This window comes from Hyla sarda, chromosome 4, assembly GCF_029499605.1.
Source record: "Hyla sarda isolate aHylSar1 chromosome 4, aHylSar1.hap1, whole genome shotgun sequence".
In the NCBI taxonomy this organism is placed as follows: domain Eukaryota; kingdom Metazoa; phylum Chordata; class Amphibia; order Anura; family Hylidae; genus Hyla; species Hyla sarda.
The window spans coordinates 128,977,674-128,993,134 of record NC_079192.1 but is presented as its reverse complement, the minus strand read 5'-3'; the positions used below and the strand labels follow the sequence as shown (position 1 = coordinate 128,993,134).

General features: G+C 41.0%; 1 protein-coding gene across 1 annotated transcript in view; it reads right to left on the bottom strand.

The window, feature by feature from the left end:
- The window catches only part of IL16 (interleukin 16), a 107,826-nt gene that overhangs the window by 18,440 nt on the left and 73,925 nt on the right, over positions 1-15,461 (bottom strand). Inside the window, exons 14-17 of the mRNA XM_056572126.1 lie at positions 14,875-15,287; positions 6,484-6,607; positions 4,544-5,588; positions 361-535 (exon numbers count right to left, since the gene is read on the bottom strand). Of these exons, the coding sequence (XP_056428101.1) occupies positions 361-535; positions 4,544-5,588; positions 6,484-6,607; positions 14,875-15,287 (1,757 nt within the window). The remainder of the gene's footprint in view (positions 1-360; positions 536-4,543; positions 5,589-6,483; positions 6,608-14,874; positions 15,288-15,461) is intronic.

Sequence of the window (15,461 nt, the reverse complement as noted above, 5' to 3'; positions counted from 1 at the left end):
GCTTGTATTATTAATAAAGATTTCCAGATTTTCATGATCCATGGCCTGGCTGGTGCTGTGATTTCCGGGGTTGGTGTACTTTGATCCTGGGCTGGCAGCCTAGGCAACCACTTGCACAGAGGTCAACCCCCGATGCTGTCTTACTTTCCCTCTACTTGTTTATCGTTTTATGTGTATCTGTTTATCTGTTTATATGTATTCATCATTTTTTTTTCTACAATATCAAAAGCATTGACAAGGCAAACCCCTTTAGTCCTCCCTATTCGATCACATTTAATAAATTTAGCTTATTTTTATTTTGTCAAAGCTCTGTAACAAAATAAGAAAAAGTGCAGAACAAGTTGAAATGAAAGGAGTTACCTTCAGTGTTTTCTCATCCAGTCCTTTAACTTCCTCTATTAGCTGTGTCAGTTCTTCTAGAGGAAGTAGGGAAATGACGGACTGGCCGGCACTCACACTTGCTGATGGCAGAGAAACCTTCTCTTCCTTCTCCCTTTCTATCTGTCCCACGCTATACCCCTTCAGTTCTGAAAGGCTTTGAAAAGGGAAAATATAATTAGATGAGATACCTTTCAGAAGAATTCATTTTAACAAGTTAAAAGAATGTTATTTAACCAAATTTATTTGATCGAATGAGCTGCATATTCCCTTATAGAGACAACTGTAAAAATGTACACTACATACTACTGCCGCCCTTGAACGTGAAGCAATGGCTTACAAAAGCTGTTTGTCTGAGTGACTCAATTGTCAAGTAGGGGGTGCTAAATTGTTTAAGTACTGCAGCATCGCCTGTCTCCTGGCTTCTCCTCCTCTTCCTTCCTTGCATGATTGACATACAGCTCTCAGCTCACTGTGTAAAGCCCTGTCTCCAGATCAGGTACCTTCACTATCTTAGGCTGGGTTCACACTACGTTTTGTCCCATACGGGAGCGCATACGGCAGGAGGGAGCTAAAAGCTCGCGCTCCCGTATGTAACCGTATGCGCTCCCGTATGCCATTCACTTCAATGAGCCGACCGGAGTGAAACGTTCGGTCCGGTCGGCTCATTTTTGCGCCGTATGCGCTTTTACAACCGGACCTAAAACCGTGGTCGACCACGGTTTTAGGTCCGGTTGTAAAAGCGCATACGGCGCAAAAATGAGCCGACCGGACCGAACGTTTCACTCCGGTCGGCTCATTGAAGTGAATGGCATACGGGAGCGCATACGGTTACATACGGGAGCGCGAGCTTTTAGCTCCCTCCTGCCGTATGCGCTCCCGTATGGGACAAAACGTAGTGTGGACCCAGCCTTACTAATAGCTACACATACAATATTACAGACCCTGCCTCAGTATATCACCATGCCTCATTGACAAAAGGTGCTTAGACAAAGACATTGTTTACCTGGAAGTGCAGCCAGTAATATGTTTCATTAACCCTTACTGTTATCTATGTACAGGATTCTGCAGCTTATTTGGTCAAAATGAACTGCAGATTCCCTTTAAATGAAATCAAAGAAGTTAAAACATACCTGTCAGATCCCTGTTAATCAGTGCCTCATCCTTATCATGTACATGTAATTTTTATGTCTCTATTTGCCATATTTCACAAAGAAATTGCAAATTAGAGCTGCTCACTGTCAATTCCATCTTGTCAAAGGGTGGGGGCATGTCCTACTCTTGCTTGCACTGTGTTGACTCCTCCCTCTCCCTCACTCTGCTGCCTCACTGCTCTCGGGAGCGAGCCTGGCAGCCCTGCTTTGTAACCCTTTTCTCTCTGTTTTTATGCTGTACACACAAACACACACACATACACACAATGATTATTGGGGACTGCCTGTACTTTACAAAATACAATATGGTAAGAGTATAACTTACATCTTCCTTTGTCATTCATGTGTGTCATCCTTAGTGTGCAGTCCTGTAATGCTGGGACTTGTAGTTTTGGAATAGTTGTAGGTACAGTGTTTGGATAACTCTTTTTCTGCAGCAGTGTTGCCTTCAGCTGTGTGCCTACAGCTTTTGCAAAACTTCAACTCCCAGCATGCCCAGACATCCTTTGACTGTCCAGGCATGCTTGGAGTTGTAGTTTTGCAACAGCTGGAGGCACATATTTGGTAAATCTCTGTGTTACAGCAGTGTTGCTGCAAGCTGTGTTCCTCCTGCAGCCTAGACAATCAGCCATCTTGTGTCCATGACCCTTGGACACACTCATGCTGCTGTGGGACTTATCAGTGTCCCAGGAGGTATGGGGACCCCTACTTGTAGTATTTTCAAAGGCAGTTTTCTTTAATAAAATGTGAAAAATTATTGTTATGCCAAGATGTACAACATATCAAAAGTTTTTATATCTGACAGTGCCCATTTAAATAATAGAAAGCTGCTGACAGATCCTTTGTCTTAAGATTAACAGTTTTATTTCCCTAGTAATATAAGCACATATACTTTCCATGTGAATGCCGCTACCTATCACTGTGCTCCCCATGATCAGCAGTAGGTTAGATTACAGGAGTAAATAAAAGCATATCCAACAAGATATAAGCTTAACTTATTATGTATTCCTTTGGCTTCTAGCTTGAACAAAAAAAGAGGCACAATTCTTGCAGTATTGTTTTTTTTTCTTGCAATTCTGTGTATTCCTTACCACTAAACTATTTATCATTTGCGACTTTTTTCAAAAGTCGCAATTTCTGCGCTACGGTACTTTTTTAGGCTCAAAGCTACACCACCTACCAGTAGGCATTTGAATCACTTCTACCTTCCGCAATTCAACTTTAACCTCTTGTGGACGACAGAGTCCCACTCCCCTTCTATTACACTCACTCAGGCGCTGAGCGCAGGTCATAGCTGGGTGGTCCTGGCCGCTATCTGCCCCCAGGTCTCATCTCTAATGCCAGACATCAACAATCATGGTAATGCCCAGCTTTAACCCCTTAGACACCGCAGTCAAATTTGATTGTAGCGTCTAAATGCAAGTAAAAATGTCCCGGTAGCTCTGTGAAATTAAGTAAAAAACACCTAACATTTCAAATTCAGGAACCGGGAAAGTGTCTACTTCCCTCCCTCACAAGAGTCTAGAAAAATTTTATGTGGAAGAGCTTTTACCACCACAGCAGAGCTGCGCAAAATTCATCATCCTGCTGCACCTTCTTTATAAATAAGATGTACGCTAGTCAAACCCACCACCCAAATAACCATGGGAAAATAGCTCTACTGTAGACATTCTTTGATAAATCTGGGCCATAGTGCCTTGGTAGGATTCATATGCTTTTTATTGTGCATGGATTTATTTGTGTAAAATATGTGTTACTGTAGGTACAAATAGATATGCAAATAGCCCAGTAATAATGCAATGGTACACACAAAAAAATTTATTGTTTGGGAAGTATAATTGGTCGAAATGGCTGCGTATATTAGAAAACACTTGGTAACTAGTGTTGAGTGCAAATATTAGAAATGCAAATTTTTACAGCGAATATCGGCACTTTGCAATTTCACGAATATTTAGAATTGTAGTGGTATATATTCGTAATGACAAATATTCGTTTTTTTTTCTTCACAGTACACATCAAAATAATGATGTGTACTGTGTATAAAAAGTGATAGTTGGTGTTAGATAGGGTAGGTTAGTTTATCAGGTTCTAGTGTAGGGTATAGTGTTAGTTAGTTGAAAGATATAATCGCGTATGCGCACTATACAAATTTCATTAGGATTTTAGCATGGAAAAAAAGTGAACGAACATAGCAAAAATGCGAATTTTGCAAACATAGGACGAATATTCGTCCATATAATTGCAATATCGCAAATTCGAATATGGTCCCTACCGCTCATCACTATTGGTAACATAAAACAAAACATAATGCATAAACAATAAAAATGTGACCATTAGAATGGTGTCACTCACAGCGTCTTCAAACAGTTTTCATCTTTTTACAAAATGAAGTATGCTCACAGTGTGGCCTTAAAGGGAACCTGTCGTACTTAAAATGCAGTCCAATCTTCAGGCAGATTGTTATAGAGCAAGAAGGGCTAAACAGATCAATATACAGTATCACAGTGTTTCCCAATCAGTGTGCCTCCTGCCGTTGCAAAACTACAATGCCTAGCATGCCCGGACAGCCAACGGGTGTCCGGGCATGTTGGGCGTTGTAGTTTTGCAACAATTGGAGGCACCCTGGTTGGGAAACACTTCAGTATCATATGAAAAGTTCTAGGATAACTTCTGTAAATCTCTTAGGATAACTGTAAATCTCTACTATTTTTGACCCAGTAGTCAAGTGGGCGGTCCTACTCAGTGATTGACAGTTACACAGATAGTTGTCATTTACTGAGTAGGACTGCCCTCTTGACTACTTAGCTCAAGTTATCTTGGAACTTTCCCCACAGCACCCCCAGAAAAAAATGAGAATTACTTCCTCTAGTTATCCAAAGCCTTTGACTATCATTCCAAGCCTATCATTTACAATGAATACTACACTACATGTCTTGAATATTAGATATGATAAAAAGTTAATCTTTTATTACAGTTATCCACTATTATAAAACATTGACAGCTTGACTTACTTAACAGAAAATCCCATGTCCACATGTTGACTTTCACCTGATAAAGCTGGGGTGTTCTCTTCTCGAGTAGTAGCCTCAAATTGCCATATATCACTACCATGGGTACTTGGTGACTGAGGGAAGACCAGCAAAGATTTCATAAGGGCAGAAGACACCTGGTTACTTATAGAATAGATTTTGCTTGAGTTTTCGGAAATCTTGCTGTTATCGATGGATGGTGTGGAGGTCAATGGATAACTCCTTGATCTTTGGCTTGGAGTTTTGAATGGTAGGGGCTCAGTGAGTTCTGTATATGAAGAGTGGTGTTGTGGTTCATTACTGGTACTGCTAGCTCTTCTTGTAGTCAATATCTTTGGTGGAGAGTGTGACAGTCTGTTTTCATTCTTGTCCACTGGAGACACTATCATAGGATCACTTATTTCTTTAATTTGACTCTCAACTGAGTTGACAGTGACCTTATTGAATGATACGGTTACACATTCTACTTCTAGTTCCTTGCTAGTAGGTTTCACATGTTGGGCTGGATTTCGAGCACTGAGCCTGTCATTCCCTTTTGTTGGTGGCTGTGGTGTACTATAGGTTTCAAATGAGCTTATTCTCTGCTTGATTGATGCCCTACTGGAAATTTGTGGCCTAAAACTATAACTAGGTTCCCTTGGTTTTACTTGAGGGGTGCTGTCTGCTCTTCTGTCTCCATTCTTAGACCCTCTTAAACTTTGACGGAACCAAGCAGGTTTGGGTGCTACTGGCGGGCCTTTCTTCATGTTCCCTATATCTTCATTTCTACATGTCTGAGAACTACAATCCGTACCCTGAGTTTGTTGCTGCCCACGCTCTATCTGAGCAGGCACAGAGCTATCCACTCCTGTGCCAATGCTTCCATCTAGATCCATTAGGCCGTGGTCCTCAGATAATATGGGACTAAATAGATTTTTTATACAGTCAGATATCCTGACCCAGGGATCTTCTGGTGGTGTATCGAGGCTGTAGTCAACACGTGCCTGTCGTCTCAGTAATGGCTTGTGATGTGAAACAATAGGATTTCCTATAAAATGTGAGAAAAAAAATGGTATAGTTACATTATGCTTCACAATCTGTTAGATATGGATAGTAGTATAACTTGTCAAATATATTCACACCTTTGTAAAATTAAGAGTGCACTATAGTCATTTTTTACTGAATGATAAAAGCTGAGACTGAAATAATTTAATAAACTGAAATATACAGTAGGACTATGCCAGACCTGTGAATTGTAAGTCCATTAGAGGGAATGATAACACCTATGTCACATATACACTGTTGGTTCAATCCCAACATAATAACACAGGAAATTATGGCATTATCTTTGTACCTAAGGTTTGTCTGCCAGGCTAGATGGCTATCTATAATGATTGTTGCATGCTGCTCTAAGCATTTGTGCTGAATAAAGCCAGAGATTTTTTTTACCATTTATGGAAGTGCTGCGTAACTTTTTTCCATATCTATCTATTTATCTATCTATCAATCATTCCTCTTTAAAATATGTTATCCTCATCGTATCACATCTTATTTATCAATCTATTCACACATCAGTATTTATAAAAGTTATTTCTAATCAACAGCGTCATAGCAGTTGCACCTAGGCCCAGTATTTTTCATATGGTCAATGGTATTAAGTGTTCTACAAAGATAGAACATTGCTTAATTCACAGAGGTTCACATTAAAAAAGTTATAGTCTATAATATTATATGGTGATTTCTACACACTACTTTGCAAGCTTACATTCCCTACAATGTTTATAGACTGTAAAGGCTTAATAAATCTGATTCTACATTATAATGATAAGATACTTTGTCATCCTAGGTATGTAAATATTTGAAACCATGACTGCAAGTATGTTCATCCCAGTGTAATGCATGTAAAGGTAGAAGGGTCTAGGATGCATCAGCCAGTAACATACCTGTGTCTGGAGACTTTTGTTCGCCAGGCGTTGTGTGCGAGGATTCGGTAGAAGATACTGTTGTATGTAATACTCTGTGGGCTGTCATTTGCTGGTTTCCTTTTAGCAGCAAGTTTCCTGCTTCCTGTGAAACAATGCTGTCATGTCAAAAACAGTATTCTGAAAAACCACAAGATTTTCTAAAAGTTCTGTTCTGTGTATATATTCTCTTAGCAGGCAGATGCTGGTCCTGATCTAATGTTTACACGTAGTCCAGATAGTATTTACTATCCACTAGTCTGAATGGTACTTTCACTGACCCGCTGGTAAACTTTACTGTCACTTGATAGTAGCACAAAGCAGAGAAGAAACATGACTTGCCAATATATCTGTTGCAGTCATTAGCATTACTACCTTACAGGAATAAAGCCTTGTTTCCTATTTTCATCATTACATCATCGTTATGGAATCTGCATATACTCACTATGTTCACATCTTTTTTCATATTGTGAGTTTTTTAAAGGGAGTATGTCAGCTGTACATCATGCTCAGAGTTGCAGAATTGGGCAGATAGCTGCTATGGAGGTAACACAAATAATACCGGTCTCATAGTAAAAGTCTGTTGGCAAAGTTATAAAATCATGTTTTACTTCCAAGCGTAAGTGTCATAGATGCAGTCCTCGGCTGCAGACATGCATGCCCCCTACCTCCTCAACCCCTCACTGCTTGGCTTCTGGCACTTAGCTCAGTGTATCAGTTATGCAGGGCAGGGTGGGGAGGGAGATAGGAGGAAAACATACTGCAACTTGACACCTATACATGATATAGAGCTGACAGATTATCTTTTAGGTCCCCCCCCACACACACACACACAATCTTGGTGGATTTGGTGGATCTTTCCCTTTACCTCTTGTATCACCCTACTTTTTCATAGATTGTAAGCTCTTGTTATCATGGCCCTCACTCTTGAGTTGATAGTTACTTTGTAATGTCAAACTTTATTTTAATGTACCCTCTTAAATGTGAGTCACTGGGGGGTATGATGGTGCTATATAAATTAAGATTATTATTTACATAACTATAATATAATTCTATTGGCTCAGCCTATTCACACGTTGGGATCTGCATATCCAACAGTGGATTGAGTACAATGATAAAGATAATGGGAGACGTAATCTGAAACAGTCTGGATTTGTGGAATTTTATATGATGTACTATACTAGTTATTTATACTAGTGTGTGTATTGTAGATCTTACATCAATTCAGTTTTTGAAAAGTTTTCTATTTGCATAAAGAGGATGGTTATAACCTTAAATGTATTGTCCCAGTTAAACAGCCTTTAATCAAATGCCACCTAATAGAATATGGATGCCTTAGGGGATTCTGTTGGAGAGGAGCACTACTATTCTGGACAGTAAAACAAAAATAGAGAAAAAGAAACACAGTCGCACAACCACAATTTGTATTTTGATCTACTTGCTTCTCAGCATAAATTCAAACACTAAAAGGTTGTTAGTATACATTTTGATCAGAAAGCACAAGCCCACTTGCCACATCAAGGCCACCTATTTAGAGTAGGTCCCTAACCCAACATTGGAGTAGCACCAGGCGGCGGCCACCATGCCTATTCTGGGCAGAGAACACTTGAAAACTGTCACTTAGTATACCCATGCACTGTATTATGTGAATAGGCGCCATATTATACTACATTTCTTCTGCAGGGAACATGTGTGTCTGTCTGCTGCTTACCCCTCCTCTCCCTATAGACCAGTGGCGGACTGACCGTCCAGTCTGATCGGACGTCGTCCGAGGGCCTGGCCGGGTCAAGGTCCCGCTGCCACTACTGAGGATCCAGGACACTCGTCCCAGATCCCCAGCAGACAGCGCTGCCTTCTCCGGTATGTGCAGTACACACACATACAGGAGAAGGCGCCCCCTCTGTGTGAGCCGCACCTGCAGCTTACACAGAGGAGACGTGTCCTCCACCCCCATGCAGTACGCAGTACAGGTGCCGATGATGTAAGTCATCAGCACCTGTACTGTGGTGGGGAGAAGACATGGGCCCCTGCTGCGTGGGATATCAGGTGAGCATATTTTTTTTTAACTCTGCCTATACCTATGGGAAAGAGGGGGAGGGGTATAACTATGCAAATACCTATGGGAAAGAGGGGGAGGTGTAACTCTGCATATACCTATGGGGAAGAGGGGGGAGTGTGTGTAACTCTGCATATACCTATGGGAAAGAGGGTGGGGGAAGCCCCGCTTATACCTATGGGGAAAGGGGAGGAAAGGCAGGTAACCCTGCCTATACCTATGGGGAAAGGGGGGGGGTAACTGCCTATACCTATGGGGAAGAGGGGGGTAAACTCTTCCTATACCAATGGGGAAGAGGGGGGCTAACTCTACCTATACCAATAGGGAAGAGGGGGGGGTAACTGCCTATACCTATGGGGAAGAGGGGGGGGGTAACTCTGCCTATACCAATGGGGAAGAGGGGGGTAACTCTGCCTATACCAATGGGGAAGAGGGGGGGTAACTCTGCCTATACCAATGGGGAAGGGGGTTAACTCTGCCTATACCTATGGGGAAAGGGGGGGTAACTTTGCCTATACCTATGGGGAAAAGGGGGTTTAACTCTGCCTATACCTATGGGGAATGGAGGAGTTTAACTCTGCCTATACCTACGGGGAAAGGGGGTAGGGGAGTGGGACTCTGCTGCCTACAGTGGGGATCAAAAGTTTGGGCACCCCAGGTAAAAATTTGTATTAATGTGCATAAAGAAGCCAAGGAAAGATGGAAAAATCTCCAAAAGGCATCAAATTATAGATTAGACATTCTTATAATATGTCAACAAAAGTTAGATTTTATTTCCATCATTTACACTTTCAAAATAACAGAAAACAAAAAAATGGTGTCTGCAAAAGTTTGGGCACCCTGCAGAATTTATAGCATGCGCTGCCCCCTTTGCAAAGCTGAGACCTGCCAGTGTCATGGATTGTTCTCAATCATCATCTGGGAAGACCATCTGACCTTGCCCCAACAATATGCACCATGGGTTCGTCTAAGCAGTTGTCAAGAAATCTGAAACTGAAAATAGGTGACGCTCACAAAGCTGGAGAAGGCTATAAGAAGATAGCAAAACATTTTCAGATGTCAATATCCTCTGTTCGGAATGTAATTAAGAAATGGCAGTCATCAGGAACAGTGGAAGTTAAAGCAAAATCTGGAAGACCAAGAAAAATATCAGACAGAACAGCTCGCAGGATTGTGAGAAAAACAATTCAAAACCCATGTTTGACTGCACAATCCCTCCAGAAAGATCTGTCAGACACTGGAGTTGTGGTACACTATTCCGCTATAAAGAGATACTTGTACAAATAAGGTCTTCATGGAAGAGTCATTAGAAGAAAACCTCTTCTATATCCTCACCACAAAAATAGGCGTTTGGACTTTGCAAATGAACATATAGACAAGCCTGATGCATTTTGGAAACACGTTATGTGGACCGATGAGGTTAAAATTGAACTTTTTGGCCGGAATAAGCAAAAGTACGTTTGGAGAAGAAGGGGAACAGAATTTAATGAAAAGAACTTCTGTCCAACTGTTAAGCATGGGGGTGGATCAATCATGCTTTAGGGTTGTATTGCGGCCAATGGCACAGGGAACATCTCACGAGTAGAAGTAAAAATGGATTCAATAAAATTTCAGCAAATTTTGGATGCTAACTTGATGCCATCTGTGAAAAAGCTGAAGTTAAAGAGAGGATGGCTTCTACAAATGCATAATGATCCTAAACACACCTCGAAATCCACGGGTGATTACATCAAGAGGCGTAAACTGAAGGTTTTGCCATGGCCTTCACAATCTACTGACCTCAACATAATTAAAAATCTATGGATAGACCTTAAAAGAGCAGTGCGTGACAGACAGCCCAGAAATCTCAAAGAACTGGAAGACTTTTGTAAGGAAGAATGGGCAAAGATGCCTCAAACAAGAATTAAAAGACTCTTGGCTGGCTACAAAAAGCGTTTACAAGCTGTGATACTTGCCAAAGGGGCAGTACAAGATATTAACTCTGTAGGGTGCCCAAACTTTTGCAGACTCCATTTTTTTGTTTTCTGTTATTTTGAAAGTGTAAATTATGGAAATAAAATCTAACTTTTGTTGACATATTATTAGAATGTCTAATCTGTAATTTGATGCCTTTTGGAGATTTTTCCATCTTTCCTTGGCTTCTTTATGAACATTAATACAAATTTTTACCTGGGGTGCCCAAACTTTTGATCTCCACTGTATAGCTAAGGATAAAGGGGTTAACTCTGTTCCTATACCTATTGGGAGGGTGTTTAACTCTGCTGCCTATACCTATGGGGAAGGGGGGTTCAGTCTGCTGCCTATACCTATAGGGAAGGGTGGGGCTAACTCTGCTTCCTATACCTTTGTGGAAGGGGGGGGGGTAACTCTGCTGCCTATACCTACAGGGAAGGGGATGGATTAACTCTGCTGTCTATACCAACAGGGAAGGGGGGGGGGTTAACTCTGCTGCCTATACCTACAGGGAAGGGGGGGCTACCTAACTTTATACCTAGATGCCTAACTATTTACCTACATACCAGGAGATCTAACTACCTACATACCCAGCTACCTAACTATGTACATACCTGGCCTTCATACATGGCTGCCTAACTAGCTAGCTCCCTACCTACCTGGCTTGTCACCTACCTACATATCTGTCTTCCTGATCAACCTACCAAGTTACCTATTTACCTGGCTGCCTATCTATCTGCCCTTTTACTGTGCAGGACACCAAGGAGGGCATTATTACAGTTTGTGGGCCTATAGATGGAAAGATTGTGTAGAGGAGGGGAGGGCACTGGAAAATGCAGAGTCTGACATGTTTTTCCTACAGATGTTAAGAGATCCACATGGCGGTCTTATCCGGACGGAGAAGAAAAGGAAAGAGGACAATGCTGATCAAAAAAGACGTCATTGTGAGCCCCAAAATGTAACTGTAATCGCTTATATGGTATATGCATCCTGTGTATAGCTGATATCTAAAGCCATATGGTCCTGTATATAATCACTTATATTGTACACAGATCCTGTGTACAGCTGATATCTACCTCCATATGGTCCTGTATATAAACACTTATATTGTATACAGATCCTGTATAGTATACTGGTCTGTATATAGTGGTTTTATTCAGTACAGTGTGGCGGTATTATCCAGTTATTGTGTGGTGGTATATATTTACTCCTTGTATACCAGTATTATTGGTCATGGAAATTTACCTACATTAAAGTGTTTCTTACATATATAAATTTTTGTTTATTGTGTGTGGGATTTGGGTAGAATAGGGGCGTGGCAGAAGATTGACGAGCTGCAAAGACTAGCAGGGGCCCTTGCTTTTTTTGGTCCAAGGGCCCTGAGTGTTGTCAGTCGCCCCTGCTATAGATAATACATAAACATTTGGCCACATTGAACATTCATATTTATGGGAAGGTCAGGGGACATAGCATTCGCTTGGCTGACAGTTATTGAAAATGAATGTCAGCATTTAGACTGAATACATAGAAGTAAGTTCTTACAAAGGAGAAGTTTTAGGTCTGTATGACTTTTGAGCCATCACTAACAGCAAGCAGATATGTTGCAAATGCATTTGAAAAAATGCAGTGCAGTGGATGTTTAAATTTTTTTATATAATTTCAGCTTTAAGATAATATTCCTACACTCTCCTTTCTCTGAAGACAATTTCAACAATTTAACACAGAAACACATATTATGAGTACACAGCAAGGAAGTTATTGTTCACATATTATATAAGCTGCCAGGCACATCTTTGCCCCTAAAGTAATTTTATGTGTAAAGCTCAAACTTCCTTTGCTAAACCGCATCCTGTGAACCTTTTTTTTTTTTTTTTTTAAATTAATGATCATTTTATAAAATGTGTTCCGTATCCGTACATTGAAATATTCAAGTGAATATGATAGTAATGTTTGAGATATATATATACGGTATATGTTTCTGGTTAAATTGCAGCAAGATTGAAAAGTCATGACAATGTCTGACAGCAAAATATGTAATCAAATAAAAAGCTTTTTCTTACATTGTAGTGAGGATTTTTAATAACACGAGTTCTGTGTCCATGTGCTGCAGCGTTTTTATGCAAGTACAGCGTGTCATCATTGCTACCGTGTGTCCGACAGAGGAGCATCGCCACTGCAATGGCAGGGGGTTTAACAGGTAATATTTTTTATATTATTACATAATCTGCAGATTTTTTCACTTTAGTAGCACTACTTTCTTTATTCTTGTCAATATCAAGTTAAGTTTGTTCACCTTTAAAAGCTATTTATATATATTTACAGTTTAAATATAAGGTTGTAAAATACACTATACTCCCTTTCCTAAATCGAGAATTTGCGCTGCGGCCTGCCCAGTGCCCCTGTTTACCTATTCTAATGACACTGTTTCTCAGCTCTCCTGATGATGTTCCAAAACCACTGTAGCCAATTACGTCATCACCAAAACGCTGCAAATTCCCTTCTGTTGAGCGCCTTTAGGGAATTTTAAATGGCTGAATTCCCGAGTGGAATTCTGCAGGACTATTCTGCTCGTAAATTCCGCTGAAGCAGAGACCCATTGATTACAATGGGATTCTGCTGTACTGTGCCCCTGGCGGAATTTCCGTGACCGAGAAAATCCAGATTCTGGTGTCCACAGAAATATTGAATTGGTTAAAAATTTCTGCGGATTCTGCTCAGAAATTCATTGCCGTCTATGAAGATGCTGTATTGCCAAGCGGTTAAGGACCGAATGGTCCGAAACGCGTCGGCATTGTGTTTTTAATCCACTGGGTGTTTTTTGTTCTACCATACTGACTTTTTAAATGGATTAATTAAACTTTGGACTTTTAACACGGATTATTGTTTGGGAGCTGGAAACCATTTTCCTGGTTGGAATTTTTTCTTGCATTGCCAAGCAGTCCTAGTGCCACCGAATCAAACAAATGTGCGGAATGTCCGCTATTATTTTTTTCCAGGTGGACATTCTACACATTTTCAGCTGTGTGAACATAGCCTTAAGGCGCCTTATGTGGGAGCTGCTTGTTGGCAGATCAAATGATCATTTATATTGGTAGTCTCTCTCAGCTGTCTGGAGCCTATTCACTGTTTTGCATGCTCTCATGTATCCACGGCTCCCAACACCTCCTAACAACTTTGTCAGAATGTCCTAGATAGCAGGCAATTCATTGAAACAACTCATGATAATGAGTCCAATGATGTTCCCCCTTCTCAAAGTCTACCAACTGGGCAAATTGAATTTGAGTGGGTTGTATAGGCATGTCTATCAGGCAACGGTCTTTTACCAAGAGGTACACTATCCAACAGTAGCTTCTTAGAGCCTTTTTATAGAGCATCTAGTCAAACACTTTTATGCCCTCTCGTGGCAGGACCCAGTGTCTAATCATACCACAGCTGTAATCATCTACACATCTGCCTGAGACATAACTACATGCTGAGGTTTGAATCAATCTGGAAATTCTATCTGGGTGCATTATTTGTTTGGTCAATGAATGTATGCGAAGTGGTTGTCTGGTTTAGAAAACCCATTGTGAATACATTTTTAGGGAATTCCAAGTTAAAAGAGCAGCCTCCCCCATTCAGCCCCCCTATATAATTGTGGTGGCCCAGCACTTCTGACTTCTGACCCCCCCTGCCCCACATGTGTCTTATGTATCATCTTTAGTGCCTATGTTATTTAGTGTAATGTACATATATTGTTGTATGCCTTTACGTATTATTGTCATGTGGTTGTAACAAGGGAAGGTACCAGTGACCATGTGACCTACAGGATGACCTATGGGACCCCTCCAGAGTCTCCCCCATATAAGCCCTGGGTGCAGCTTCCTCTCTCTCTTTGAGTCTTTGCTGAGCTATAGTGAGATCAAGTCTTGTGAGAGTGTCTGGTGTAGTTGTTTAAAATTTTTTAGGTATTAAATAATGAAACCGGCTCCTGAAAATCCCACCGCTAGGGGCCCCCATACCTACTGGGACACTAACCAGTCCTGCTGCAGCATCAGCTTGTCCATGACTCATGGAACAGAGATGACTCATGGACAAGGCTGCATGAGCAGACACCAATCACCTCCCACCACCACAAGGGAAGGACACGCCCCCTTCCCCTGAGAGGATTTCTAACACTGTGAGCTAATGTAAAGAGGTATTTTTATAACAAATATAGGGGATAGAGGCATAATGTACTTGTACATGGTCAGAATTAGGTACTGAGTAACATATTGAGTTGTTTTTTATTGTGGGATCTGATCTGTGGGTGCTTTAAGTATTTTCCTGCAAGTTGTTATTACATCAATACAAACCATGCATCAGTGAATTTTCAATGGACTTACTTCATCCTTGGTATCTTGCTTGTAGTATTTCCTTGGTGGTGGAGCTGGTTTTGATGGTAGTTTCTTCACTATGATCTCTCCTGAGTGTCCACTCATTTTCTTACACAGAACCTGAGTTGAGGCTTGAGTTTCACTGCTTATGGGTGAATGGTCATCCATGCTTACTGGGGCAGAATAATGTGGCTGGGTGTGCTCTGCTCGCACAGGCACGTCCACACTATGCACCCTGTTCTTTAGGTCATACAGCTGGTAGGTGTCTGCGCTGGCAGATCTAGGGTTATAATTGCTGTCACTGCTTGAGCGAATCATTGGTTTCTGTTCCCTTCGGTTGTAATATAAATATGCTGCGTACCTCTCTATACAGTGGTCACATTGGTATTTCCCATGGGAGCATGAGAACATCTTTTTATCTCCTGAAATGAACATATATATTAGGTTACATATAGGCCTCTACAAGGTGAAATCATCATCTCTATTTACTGCATGCCAATTATACGTCAAGCATTAAACATTCTCTATGGGGGGTATTTATCAAAGGATTTATGTGTTTTTTTCACGTAACTTTGGCGTAGTGTCTTTTTGCGCCA